This window comes from Chiloscyllium punctatum, chromosome 4, assembly GCF_047496795.1.
Source record: "Chiloscyllium punctatum isolate Juve2018m chromosome 4, sChiPun1.3, whole genome shotgun sequence".
In the NCBI taxonomy this organism is placed as follows: domain Eukaryota; kingdom Metazoa; phylum Chordata; class Chondrichthyes; order Orectolobiformes; family Hemiscylliidae; genus Chiloscyllium; species Chiloscyllium punctatum.
This window is the reverse complement of record NC_092742.1, coordinates 73,648,036-73,663,016: the sequence shown is the minus strand read 5'-3', so window position 1 is coordinate 73,663,016 and position 14,981 is coordinate 73,648,036. Positions and strand designations below refer to the sequence as shown.

The following is a 14,981-nucleotide window of genomic DNA, read 5'->3' as shown; positions in this document are numbered from 1 at the left end:
CCTGTCTGTTTCACTGAGCGTGAAAGGGGTAGTTTATGAGATGATTGAGTTTAATGAGTAGTGTTCTCTGTTATTGGTTCATAACTGTTTATCTGTAGGTAGAATCATAAACCCTTAATTGAATTTGCAAGTTAGCACAACTTATAAGAAGTAATTATTTGATAAAAATAGCCATTATCCCATAGGATAAATTTAATGTACCCTGTTCCACAGTACCTCCATTAATCGGTGTCCACCTGCCAACCAGACAGCACTTGCCTGTCATACTGTATAAATGTGTTTTCCCTTTATGTAAGTATTCTTGCAAATTGTCCTGACAAGCATATGGCAAAAAAGCTCTGACAAAATGTGTCTGTTTTCAGCAGCACCAGAAAGGAGCATGACCAGGCATGATACCTTGTTTGAATTAAACAAAAAAGTATGAGAGATAGTAATTTCCTGTTGCATTCTCCATGGCAACACCATGAGCAATTTAAATTGAATTCTTGACTAATCAGCACCTTGTTGTTGTATAGCATAAATTGTTGCTCCCTTTGCAATTTGGTATTCTTGCATTTGTCATGTTGTGTGCAAGAATAAAAGCTTCAACAGTGTCTCTTTATTCATCAATTCCTAAGTTATATACTATTGAGCAACTATTTCAATACATTGTGTGCAGAATGTGTATCTTACACCGAGGTATACAAGAAATTGAGGTCACATTTAAAGTAGAACCTTGCAAACCTACATTAACACTCTGTGCATTATAGCTTTAACATCTGCAGCAGGAAGATGAGATTTAACCAAATAGAATCCCCATTTTCTTAAAAAAAACAATTGGACTGTGTCTCTAGCTCAATATAATTGCTTTCTTGTCCAGGACATTTAAAATCTAAATGTATGAATTGTTATTTGGGATTATGTACTCCAGAACAAATGCAATCCTGTGTAATCTGTCAAATTTAATATTTGACAGGCTTGAGAAAAATTAATTGGTGTTAAAAGTTTACAGCAAATGCATATCTTTTCAGTAAAAGATCAAACCATGCATTTCTCTGATGTGAAGTTTCATTGTTATTGTTTCAGGCCTCTAAACATGTGTAAGTAGTGTCTTAGTTTCCATTTGTCCATCCCCCAGCTGCCAGAACTCAGTTATTTGGTGCTGAAATTCCGTCAAATCATATTAAAACTGATGCTGCCTGCAACAGCACAAAGTTCAGACATATGCTGGTTATTTCTCCCTTGGCACCATGAGCAATGAAGTCATTTGTGCTCTTTCATCATCTTAGTTTGCTACATTGGGAGTTTCAAAAGTAAACTTTTTGTGGAGAGTAATTGAAGTTGATCCAGGGGCTCAGCAACAATGCTATGTGCCTATTGCCATTACCTTATGACTCCATACACAATGGGATTAGTTTTATTCCATGGTTGCACTGTTGAACTATGAGGGAAAACACAAATCACAATCTCCATGATAGTTCTAAATCCAAAATAGGTATGGCTGAGTAAGTTAACTATTTAAATGTAATGATGTATTCCAGATAGAGAAAAAAACCATTCCCTTCATAGTCTGAATATGAGGATGACTAGGAGGTGAACCAAAAGCAAGGTAGTGGAGCTTCTTCAGTCTTAGTAATGAGAGTATCAGCATTTTTTCACTTTACTTCACATGCCTTTGTGTCTCCTGTGACATCAATATATGCAGTTTTACTTTTTATTTATATACTATACCAAGGAACTATAAAAGTGTAGAGAAACTAAATAATACAACAAATTTAAATGCTATGTACCTTAATGCACAAAGCATTCGGAATAAGGTAGACAAATTGATGGTACAAATCAAGGTAAGTAAATGTGACTTCATAGCCATTAAGGCAACATGTATACAAAGAGATCAAAAGTGAGAACTTAACACTCAGAAACAGAAGGGATGTAAAAGTTGATGGGGTAACACTGTTAAACAATAAATGAAACATGAGAACTGATATATGCTTGGGTGATGTAGAGTTCATTTGGGTGGAGATAAGACACAAGGGAAAGAAGAAGTCTATAGCAGTAATGTATAGATCCCCAAACAGTAGCCACTCTGTTGGACTATAAGTCAATAAATAATAAGGGCATGTAAAAGAATAGACAGTAATTGTCATTGACATCAATCTTCATGTTGAATTGGGTTAATCAAATTAGAAAGTGTAGCTGTGACAGCAAATTCATAAAGTATATTATGGATATTTTCCTAAGTCATAGATCCAACCAGGGAGCAGGCTGTCTTGGAATGGCCTCAGAGTAAAAGATCTCCCAGGAAGTAGTGATCATAACATGATAGAATTTAATATTCAGTTCGACATTGAGAAACTTGTGTCAGAAACAACTCTGTTTAACTTAAATAAAGAGAACTACAATGAATGAGAATAGAGTTAAATAGAGTAAACTGGGCTGGTGAATTAGCAGGATTGACAATAAACAAGCAGTAGTGGACATTAAGGAGGTAATTCATGACTCTCAGCAAAAATATATCCCAGTAAAGAAGCAAGATTTTAAGAGAGAGAGATAAACCAACCATGGCTAACTGAAGAAGTGAAAGAGAGTATTAACTTAAAGAGAAAAAGAAAAAGCATATCAGGAGACCAGTGTCAGTGATATCCCTGAAGACTGGGAAAGCTTCAGAATCCTTAAAGGGAGAACTAAAAAGATAATAAAGGCAGAAAGAATAAAATACCAGGGCAAATTAGCAATAAATATGAAAACAGACAATAAAAGCTTCTTTAAAGATCTAAAATGGAAGAAAGAGGTCAAAGTGAGGATCGGCCCCTTAGAAAGTGAATCTGGTGAGATGATTTTGGGGAACAAAGAAATGGCAGATGAGTTAAACAGATATTTTGCTTTAGTCTTAACGACACTTCAAACATATCATGGAGAATAAATAATACAGGGGAGGAATTAAATACCATCACTAAAGAATTGGTATAAGACAAACTAATGGGCTAAAGGCAGATAAATCCTCTGGCCCCGATGGCTTGCATCCTAGGATCTTAAAAGAGGTCTATGGAGATAGTGGATGCACCATTTGTAATTTTGGAAAAATTGCAAGATTCTGGAGAAGTGCTGGAGGATGGAAAAATTGCTCGCATGATATCACTATTCAAGAAGTGAGCGAGGCAGAAAGAGGGCAACTATCAGCTAAATAGTCTAGCATCTATTGTTGGAAAAGTACTGGGAATCAATTATTAAGTAATTTGGAAAATGGCATCATGAAAGGGAAATCGTATCTGACTAATTTTTAAAGTTTGTCAAGGCAGTCTCAATCAGAGTGGAAAGAGGGGAACTAGTAGAGATGTTGCATTTGGACTCTCAAGAGACATTCAACAAGGAACCTCACAAAAGGTTAAGTCAAAAGGTAAGAGCAGATGGTGTTGGAAATAGTACATTAGCATAGATAGAGATTTGGTTCAAGGGCAGAAAACAGAGAATAGGGATAAAGGGTTCTTTTTCAGGTTGTTGATCTGTGACCAGTGGGGTTCCACAGGGATCAGTGTTGGAACTGCAACTGTTTGCAATGTATTTTAATGACTTGGAGGAAAGAAGTGAATGTACAGTAGCCAAATTTGTAGACTATACTAAAATAAGTGGAAAAGCAGGTTGTGAGAGGGATACAAACAGTTTACAGAGAGATATTGATAGGTTAAGTAAATGGGCAAAATGCTGGTAAATGGAGTATAATGCAAGAACATGCAAAGTTGTTCAATTTGGAAGTGAGAAAACAACAGAATATTATTTATATTAGGAAAATCCGCAACTGCAACACAAAGGGAGGTGTGCTACTTGCACACAAAACACAGAAAACCTGGTGCACGGGTTAGCAGGTAATCAGGAAGGCTAATGTAACGTTGATCCTTATTTCAACGGGGTTTGTGTCTAAGAATAGGGAAGTCTTAGTGCAACTGTAAAAAATACTGGTAAGACCACACCTGGAGTACTGTTAGCAGTTTTAGTCCCTTTATTTAAGGAAAGATATCATTTCATGGAGCCATTTCAGAGAAGGTTCACTAGGATGATCCAATGATATGACGGATTGCCTTATGAGCAACAGTTAAATAAGTTGGGACTACTCACCGGAGTTTAGAAGATTGAGAGATGATTTCATTAAAACATATAGAATTCTTAAGGGGCTTGACAGCATAAATGCTGAGAGGCTGTTTCCCTCATGGGAGAGACTAATCCAGACTAGGTTCTGGATTAGTGGTGCTGGAAGAGCACAGCAGTTCAGGCAGCATCTGAGGAGCAGTAAAATCGACGTTTCAAGGGCTTTTGCCCGAAACGTCGATTTTACTGCTCCTCAGATGCTGCCTGAACTGCTGTGCTCTTCCAGCACCATTAATCCAGAATCTGGTTTCCAGCATCTGCAGTCATTGTTTTTTACCTCAGAATAAAGGGGTGCCAATTTCAGACTGAGGTGAGAAGAAATTTATTTCAAAAAGATAAGAGTCTTTGGAATTCCTTGCCACAAAGAGCTGAGGGGGCAGAGTCCTTGTGTATATTTAAGGCTGAGATCAATAAGGGAATCAAGGTTTACAGGGGAAGGGTAGGAAACTGGACATGAGGCATGTTAATCGGCCATGATCATATTGAATGGCAGAGGAAGCTCAAGAGACCAAATGGCCTACTCCTGCTCCTATTTCGCATGGTCTTATACACCCTGTACCACAGTTCTCTTTACTGACCTTAAAAAAAAACATTCTTTTCAGTTTATAGCTATGACATCAAGATCTCATTGTGCACCCATTTCTGAAATGAGTGGGCCCCATCATTATATGTGAGCACTGGTGTAAATGAAAATATATTACAAGCCATTATGGAATAAAAACAGAAAAAAAATGACCTGTTAAAATAACCTGCATAAATCATTGCTGCCAAAAAGGAAAACTTAATTACATTTATAATATTTTTTTAAATATCCCATGGAGACAAGCACATAATTAAAAGTTTAATAATTTAAGCATTCAGCCCCCGAATGATTTGTATTATTCTGCTAGTTTTAGTTAATTAATTAGCCACAAATCCACAGTAGAAAGCAAAATTCCAAATGTGCCCTCTGGCCAGTAATAGATGGAAGAACGAAATGAACCTTTCTATGCAGTATCTTCTCACCCAAAACACATTGAGACCAGCTGCACAGTAACAAGAGAAGGATAAAGTCACCTAATTTGAAAGATGAGGTTTTTTTTTAATAAGAATATAACTGAATGGTTTATTCAGTTACTTCAGCTATCATGAGCCTGAGGTTATTCTTCATTTGGAGTCTTGTTCTATATTTGGTATTTTTGGTTTGTTAGCACTGAAAGTAATAATGTCCTCGCTGAAGTACATACTGACTAAGTCGTGTCACCCTGCAGCAAATATGCTCAACCTTCACTTTATGATGGTGAAAGACCTACATTTGGTTTTGAGCTTCAATCTTTGATCATTCCAGCAAGCATTTTTTGGGGGGATCTCACCTAAATTACGCTGAACCTCAGAACTCCATATTTCATGCCTTAGACTTTCTTACTCATACTAGCCAATCATGTTTGCTGCAGGTGATGTGGCATATTGGTCAGGCGGACAGTGTTTCAAACAAAAGGTCATTCTTCCTTTCTTCCCCCAACCCTAGATCATTGGTAAGAGCCTTTTATCTTAGGAACTGAGTCCCTTCTTTCAAAATCTACAGGAAATCAGCTTGCAATTGAGCCAAGCACAAGCATTACACTATTTGCAGCAAGCAAGCAACAAATTTGTAGCACACATTGGATATAAATTCTTGAGTTATTAACATCCTGTACAAAAGTAAATCCCTGTTTTTGATTGTATAATGTTGTAGCAGAGCAATGGTATTTGATATTGTTAGCATGTTTTACACTGTCTACTAATCTCCATGCTTCATTACTTTCCAAAGGCATCCAGAAATTGCTGTAATTTTTGTTTTTATCATTGCAGCTAAACTAAGTTTTCTAAAATCAATGCTTTTTATTAGTGTCAAATAAAAATTAAGGGGTTCCTTTGTATATATTCCAGCACTTTAGCATGCATGGTGAACACTTTTTACCTTGATCTAATAACAATGGGTTGCTATTTTTCATACATTATAAAAGATCAGATAGTCCCAAGAGCGCAGAAGAATTAATATTAAAAGCATGTTCTCATAGCTCTGTTTACAATTTTTGCAATGCAAATGGAGCAGCTTCAACCATTTCTCTGCATTTAAATCTCACTGTTTAAAGAATTATGCATTGTATATGTAATCATACTGTTCTGTGGTCAGTGTTTGTTGTTTTAGAGCACAAAAACATTTTTTTCCAAAAAAAAATGAACTAGTGGTAGATGCTTTAAATCAAGTTTTCAGAAAAATAAAGAACTAATTAATGATCACTCAGCAGAAAGCACTTCATGCATTAAAAAACAATCAGTCCTGGGTCATTCACCATAGGTCCTTAGTTTGGCATCAGTGAAGCCAAAACTACTGTCTTTCTAATGCATCCAATTAGTGGCCATATGCTTTGACAGTAAGGAGATGTGAATATTCCACAATCTGCTAGGGACCAAGAGACATCAATAACTTCTGAATAATCATATAGGGCCTGGTCAATGGGTTAAGTGCTCCACTGACCATAGGGCACATCTTTAGGGACAGCATGACTTACCCTAGAACCAGGAATACAATTCCCTAATGGGACCCCTCTTCACAGGACAAGCCATGTATGGAATTTATACTCTGAGGAGTAGTCCTTGGGTAGTTTCAGATGTTTGATGTGAGGTTTGTGAAACCTAGCTTACCATATGCTACAAACAAAGTGCAGCACAGCTTTCCAGCTAATATAGATTTTTTTGTAAAGGCAGCTGAGACAAAGAGCTTTCCTGTACTATTAAATTCTTTCTCATCATGTAAAAATGTAACTATCAGAGAGACCATTTCAAGAAAATGCATTTTTGTTACAATGGTGTATCTTTTAACATTATGTATTTTTAGAATTGCATCCATTATTTAAGTAGTGATTTGTGGTTTCTATATGACTGAGTTACTTTTTAACACTCTTATTATTTTTAGATTTGGAGAGATCCCTAGAAGATTTACTGGACTTAAAGTTCCCACTGCTGATTTTGGTGCCTGCAGCAGATTTGCCTGGCCTAGAAATTCTGCATGTATCTTGTTGGCTGAGCAGCTAAGGACTAAAGTCAGGATGGAGAATTATGATTACCCAGCTACTGTAAATCCATTTCCTCCCCCTTTTTTGAAAGAACAAAAACAAAAGCAGAATTCCACCTGTGTTTATAGTAGCAGATCCAACAGAGTGCAAAAGAAAGAACTTCAAATAACACTTTGGTCAACACTATGACTAGATTGTAACAAAGGGCTTCTTGTTCGTGGCCAAGTTTACTATTACGTTTATTGGCAACCGATAAAAGTAAAGCAGGAGAAAGGTGTTGCGTATTACTGGATTTGTTGTTGATATTAATCTATGGAGTCAGCCAAAGGAAAGTCAATCAGCTTTTGTTTTAAATCTGTGCAGGTAGCATAAACAATAATGTGTCTGAATTTTGATGTTAAATTTATAGTGCACAAAAAATATATAGTTGTTTTCGTTTCATAACTATTGTTAACTTTTTTCATCTTTATAATCATTTCCATTATTGTGTTATTGATGAGCAGCAAGTGAGTCCTTACACCGATCGTGCAATTGTTTAATGCTTAAGTCTTAACTTTTTTAACGCCACTTCCTTTCCTCCTTTAAAGAATTTTACACTGTGTAAGACTGCCTATCTCCTCAGGCATTTGCAAACCTTTTCCCAGTGGTGATTTTTCATGCATGTTCCTTGATTCTGTGTGTGGGGTGTCATAACCAAGCTTGACCCCATTTTCACTGATCTCAGGTCGTGCACACTTTGTCAGATGGCCATAAGGGATAAAAGTCCTCTATGACTTTTGTCTCCCTAATCCTGAAGACATTGTGGCTCTTCTACCAACATCTAATCCAAAGATCAGCTGATTCAACTGAGTCCAGGAATCAAGCATTGGATGGACATTCCTGATTTTTGTACGTCAGCTACCCACTATGTTAATTCTCTAAGCCACAGAGAGCCAATTCTGAGATTATTACATGTAGCTGTACTTGTAGCTCAGCAGTGCATAAACAGAAAAAATGTTATGAACAACCTTTTCTTTCTACTTAATTCAGCATTTGTACAAAAATAGAAAGGCACTTGCCTATTAAAGCTCAGTCTCCCCAGTGAGTCATTTTGATCTAGGACTTGAAAGTGTTATGAAGCATGCTTTAGAAGCTGTTAGAAAAGAGATTCATTTTCACTGGCTTTATATGTTGTGTAATAAATCCACGCAAGTTACTGCACAGGTTGAACAACTTGAGATTTCCAAGGTAACTGAAGCTATCTTGTTGATGAAGATAAATTATAGATGTTCTGTTTTTGTGTGTGCAATACCCATTTGATGGTTCTTTGAAGTAATTCAAGAATGGCCAAAGTTCGCTGTCATCATTAACAAAGGTCCCATATTGTAAAGGTTATGATACCAAACTCACCACCTAGAAATATATCAACTTTAATTCAATAAATCTGGTCATTTGGGAGTTGGAAATTATGACCACCAAAGTTACTCTTTTGATATGGTCCGCAAATGTTCATGAATGTATTTTAGAGAAGATTTTGACCTTGCCATCGGAGTTAATCTACAGTTTACTCTGATCGACTTTAATACCATCATTTGTGACCCAGCATGCCATCAATTGATAAATGCACACTTAGCCAGCGGTGCTGGTATCCTGAGAATAATATTTTCAAATGGTGCTTATCTTGTGTGTGCATGTCCATATTCTCTCCTCCATATATGTAATTTTTTGGTTTCTGTTTCCTTGCATTATAAGTTCTACTACTTCCTTGATCAAACTATGCACTGATATGGAACTAATCACTGACATGCTAAAATGGAAATATAGAAAATCCTAGCAGGTCTAGGCCATTGGGCCCTTTGAGCCTGCTACACTATTCATTACGATCATGGCTGATCATCCAACTCAAAAAACCTATTCCTACCTCTTCCTGGTATTCTTTGATCCCTTCAGCCCCAAGATCCATATCTAATTCCTTCTTGAAATCATGCAGTGTTATGGCCTCAGCTGTTTTGTGTGGCAGTGAATTCCATGGGCTCACCATTCTCTGGCTGAAGAAATTTCTCCTAATGTGTCATAAATACTGTAGTGTACTCCAAATTCTTAGACTGTCACCGCTGGCTCTAGACTCCCCTGCAACCAGGAACGTCCTTCCTGAATTTACTAATGTTAGAATTTTATACATCTCCACGAGTTCTTCCTTATTCTTCTAAACTCCTGTGAATGTATTCCCCAATCAATTCAACCACTCCTCATACGTCAGTCCCACCACCCCATGCTTACACTCGTGTATTCACCTATTATGAAAATATCAATTTTCATCGATCTTGAGGATAAATCTACCTGCACATGATTGAATTTTGAATTGAATGATGTAAATCCATTAATAACTGTTTTATGATATCAGAAAATCAGAGTAATTATTGACAACATAGTGACCTATGGAAGATTTTTACTACCCGAATATAGCTAATGTGACTGAATTTCATTATAGGGGTTTACATAGTCTTTATTTATGCCATGTTTAGTAATGCAGTCTTTTCCATATAGTAAGTTAAAGCAATGTATTTGGTCCATCGTGACATGTTAATACAAGCTATGTAGAAATGCACCTGAAAATAGCACTAATAAGCCTTGCCTTAAGCCTAGTATTCATGGTTTGAAAAGAAGCTGATTAAATTATTAATTACTCCAGCCCAGGATTATTTGGATAATGTGATTAACATGTCAAAATGTATTAATATTAAAAATTGTAAAGAAAACAAATGAAACTATTTCACGTAATAAACGTAAAATATTGCTGACTCTGGAAATCTGAAATTTTTTTTTAAAAGGTGCTGGAAATACTCATCAAGGTTTGGCAATATGGGTGGAAAGTTCACATTTCAAGTCAAATATGATTTTTCTTCATCGCAGAAAAATGTTAGAATGATGGGTTTTATACCATTGAAAGCTGAAGAGGGTATAGAATATGTATAGGGTGGGAGAGATTAAGTGACAAAGGTATCATTGCAGAAAAGCATTGTGAATGGCAATGGCTGCAGTAAAGAACATATTGAAGCAAAGAATCTGGTCATAGTGAATTATGTTGCTTTATTTGCTGTTTATGTTGCATGTACATAGTACTTCTATAAATAATAAGTCTGCAAACAGTCACAGATGTAAAACACGTATTAAAAATTTGGACTAAAGAAATATTTCTTTTATCCCATTTGGAACCATTGTTATTCTTTTTATTATAAAACTCACCCAAAAGGTAAGACATTATATGGTTTTGTCTGTGACTGTGGAGATATAAATGAGATCATATACTCAAGAGTTGATCTTGTGCCAATTTCTCATTTTACCAACTGCAGTATAACTACATCAGTAGAAAGTAGAAACATTTAATTTATCTCTTTTTATTGAATGTGTGCTATTTCGTGCCAGGATTTCCAGTCATAAGAACTAAAAAGGTAATATGAGAGGTAGCATAAATCACAATTGATGCGAACTCTAGAACATATTTGTGCAGATTTTTAAGTGGAGTTAGTTCATTGTACAATAGCAGTGCAAAAGCCTGGTATATTGTGGCACTTAGGTCATGATTCCAGTCGACTTAGTACAGGATGATGTGGGTATTAAGTAATACAGTGCAATAATGACTTTAATAACATACCCCTAGCTATATGAACTTAATTTCTGCTCAGTCGTCATCTCTCCTTAATGTTTTTTTTTCCAGCTCATAGTCAGCAAACAGGCCTGAAATTCATGAGTAAGAATATCACTTATTGCACAGGATTTTGTAAACGCTGAAATAACTGAATTGTATTCATTGTATGAGAGTTCAGTATTCATACAGGTATATTGGTAGTTGAAATAAGAGAAACCTTGACGTTTGTGAGATCTCTGACATTGCAAAGTTGTTACACATGGGCAATATAAGAATATTCAAGCTGCTCTAAGTAGTTATTATCTTAATCGTTTTAGACATTTTATGGAAACATAACCTTGGATTAGACCTGACACAGTGAAGCGAAAGTGGTGTGTTTTATCCTGGGTTGCAAACTGTGGAGGAAACAGCAGTGGGCTGTCTCTTGAGTAGTGAGAGCAGTGCACTGAAGCAGCCACTCAAGGACACTATGTTCCAATGTGCTTTAATGACAATGTTGTGCACTTTATTCCAAACAAAAGTCTTTTTTTTGTATGCAAACATATTTAAGTTATTGTAGTGTACATAAACATATGTTCTCTGTGTGCAAGAAATGTTTCCATTTAGTCTGATGCTGGCTGTACATATACATTAAACATAATATATTTGTATAAAGTCGTCATCAAAAGCTGAGTTAAACCAGCAGCTGATTGCATAAAATGCTTTGAAGTTGTTTAATTATCTTCAAGATATTACATTCTGTCAAATAAAATTATATTTACAACTTACATTTCATTCAAAAGCAGTAATTTAAGGAAGGGTGCTTTGAGCAGTTACCTGATCTTATTTTTTGTAAATAACGACGTGCAGTGAATAGGACATTTTTATTTAATTTTGTTTTTATTTTCAGTTGGTGTTGTTACTGCCAGAGTTTGCCCAAATCGAGTTTGTACATCTTTTTGGATAATCTGGGTGAGATAAACTGCTAGTTAGATGTTAGTAAGAGGCTCAAAGGGAATCAATAGCCAAATTTTCACCACACCTGATCTTTCCATTGAAATTCATAAAACAACACTTCAGGCTCCTTTCAGAGACTCGTTTCATGACCTCACTGTAACTTGGTTTGAAATGAAAACTCTTGAAATCGTAAATAAAAATTGTGTAGCTGGCTGCCAAATTGCTCGAAGCTTGTTTTGCACTGCCAGCACCAAACAGTTGAGACAATCATGTATGACCTGGAAAATATATGAATGCAGGCTAAGCAGAAATGACAATTTCTGTCTGCCAACTACTGATTATAGTTTAACTGTTATTCAGGTGTTTTAGAACAATGCAGGTAGCTTAATCTCTAGCCTCCTGCATTCAGACAAAGCCTAAGGCAACGTTTTCATAAAATTGACTAACAGCAAATTTGTAAAAAAACATTTATGCATTTTATTGGATTATAAAGTTAACCATGTGTACTTATCTCTGTGGTGAGAGAAATAAAACTGTAGACTTAAAGAGCCTCATGGATTGTATTTTAATTTCAATTTGGGAATTTTTGAAATGGTTGTCAGTATGTCTGGAGATGGAGATTAGAGGCAGTTCATGTGATGCACTGGGAGCACTAAAGTGCCTATAAAAATCTTGAGCAATGAGATGATAAAACTTAAAATATGTTTGGAAAGAAAAATCTCATGAATCTCACATTATTGCATGAATAAAATGGGAAAGGTTGGGAGACCCATTTATTCCAATGGTAGGAAAGATTTTGATAATGGCCATGTTCAGTGCTTACCTCAAGTAATCACTACCTGTTTGCATTACTTGTTCCAGAAGCATTATCAGGCAAGATCATCCAAAAAAATGTGCAAACTTGATTTGGCAAATTAAGAAGGTTTTCCATTGATACAGTGTTTTTTACAATCTCAGATCACCCAAAGTGTTTCATAGTTAATTCAGTACTTATATTTTAATTCACTTTTAAGAGAATCAACCACAGTGCCATGGGTCTGGAGTTACATGTAGGCCAGACTAGATAAGGATGCAATTTGCTTTATAAAGGATATATGCAAACTGTTGGTTTTCCCAACAATTGGCATTGAATTCATGGTCATTATTAAACCCTTAATTCCAGTTTCTTTATTGGATTCAAATTCCACCATCTGCTAGGGCAGGTTTCAAATCCGGGTCCTCAGAACATTAGTTGAGTTTCTGGATTAAGAGTCGAGCAATAGTACCACTAGACCATTGCCTCCACAACATTTGAAATACAATTAATGTTGTAATGTAGCAAGATTGGTGACCAGTGTCCACAAAGTAAGGTCTCTCAAACAGTAATGAAATAAATGATCAGATGATCCATTTCAGGTGTGGACTGAGGCATGAATATTGACCAGAGAAACCAACCTCACCACCACCAGCAGCACTGCCAGCTCTTGTTTGAACCCCGGCCTAGGATATTTGATGTGACTTGAGAGTGCAGACAGGGCTTTGATTTAGTGTTTCATCCAAGAAACAAAATAGTGTATGTGATATGGCAGCCCTCCTTCAATGCAGCCCAATGACTTTGATTGTGTGCTCAGGTTTCGAGTGCAATTGGAGCCTACAACCTTCTGACTGTGAAGTGAGAGCACTACTACTGAGCTCCAACTGACATAACATTAGCAGCTTCCGTACAAGTGATAATTGAGATCAACCCAGAAATTGATGTAACATAGAGTTTAAACAGTTTTATTCAACTGACCAAAAAAATGAAGATGTGCTTGAAGTTAGAAATATAACATTGATGTAGATTAACTATTGCTGAACAAAACTAAGCGCAGAGCTTGAGTTTTCAATCCGTTTGGGAAAGTTGCTATTTATAATATTTAAACTATATTGACGCAGTTATGCTATTGTATAAGAAAAGTCTTAATGGCTTAAAGCTCTTTTTTCATTCAAACTAAAATACACTTCAGTACTTTGATACAAGTTCTGAATTGCTGAAAAGGTCCAGACCGTGGATCATAACCCAGGGTCACCTATATGTTGAACTCTAATTCCAACATATGTTTTTTAAGGACGACGATGAATATAAATTCAGTGGTTTTCTGTAGAGAGAGGCACCAGAATGTCACACTAGATGAGATGCTTTAAAGGGATGGATTTAAAACAAAGAAAACGCACTACAGACTAAATTGTAATCTGGAAGTTACCTGAAACTGTGATGGGAGAAAATAAACAGTAGTCTGGGCAAGAGCCATATTTGGAATCGTCCCCTTTCATGAATACACAAATTCAGAGTTAAAAGCCAGGTCAACCCTGGTCTGTGTGTGGTAGTGAGCTGAGGTTTCAATGCGTTAGCCTGAGTTCAAGCACTAGTATGCTCTGAAGTTCATAATTCAAGAATCACCAAATAGTCACCACTACATTGCACAGCTCTTGCTCTGAGGCCTAGAAACCAGCTAGTCAGCAAGCCAGTGAAATGGAGAGAGGGCAAAAGAATTTCAGTCAATCTGTCAAGCCAAGAGTCTGAACATCAACTGTTATATATGTGTTGCATTATTATTTCCTCTCGTATTTGGTAGCTAATAAACTTGCTTATATGTTAAGAATAATTGGTTAAGCTGGCTCCTTTTAAAACATAAGGCAATTTGGTCCATTGGGATATGTGTCCACAAGAGAGGGTTGTATGGAAATTGACCTTTTGCAACCAACTTTTGTCAAAAAAGGTGAATAAATAAGGAAGTGGAGTCAGTACATTTTTTTCTCACCCATGAGCTTGTCAATTGGTGGTATCCTGTCTGTGGCCATAATAACTTGGGGAATCTCGCCAGGGGTCTGCTGCTAATAGTGTAAAATGCTGATCAAGTGTGAATGGAGCCATGCAAGGAGATTGAGTTTACAGCACAGTGTAATTGTTATTTGCACTTGCACTGAGTGGGTTACCTTACCACAAATATGAAATTGAGAAATAACTGCTGACAGGTTTACCAGTGTTCTATTTGTATTTTGTAAATCCAGAGTTGTTAGGTAGCTTTATTCTGCAGCAAAGTGCACTGAGGATTTTCCTTCCAGGCAGTCTCATTCTGCATTAGACGTGTGTAAAGTTAGTGCACTCACTTTTGCATCAGTGCTACAGTAGTAATATAACACATCCTTAGATATATGTTTAGTGCAAGTTCCCCTTCTGACTTGGAAGCACATCACTGGGCCTAGTGTACCTCCCTAATTGCATTGTAGGTCTACCT

At 36.4% G+C, this 14,981-nt stretch overlaps 1 protein-coding gene across 3 annotated transcripts in view; it reads left to right on the top strand.

Annotated features, from left to right (window-relative positions):
- The window catches only part of dph6 (diphthamine biosynthesis 6), a 321,719-nt gene that overhangs the window by 289,299 nt on the left and 17,439 nt on the right, over positions 1-14,981 (top strand). The window contains exon 14 of one of the 3 annotated variants that reach the window (XM_072569025.1): positions 7,061-10,039. The exons of 1 other annotated variant lie outside the window; for it this stretch is intronic. In XM_072569025.1, coding sequence (XP_072425126.1) covers positions 7,061-7,179 — 119 coding nt within the window. In that variant the 3' untranslated portion in view covers positions 7,180-10,039. Of the gene's footprint in view, positions 1-7,060; positions 10,040-14,981 lie in introns of those variants that run through there. One more of the 3 variants, XM_072569024.1, reaches the window with a different exon arrangement.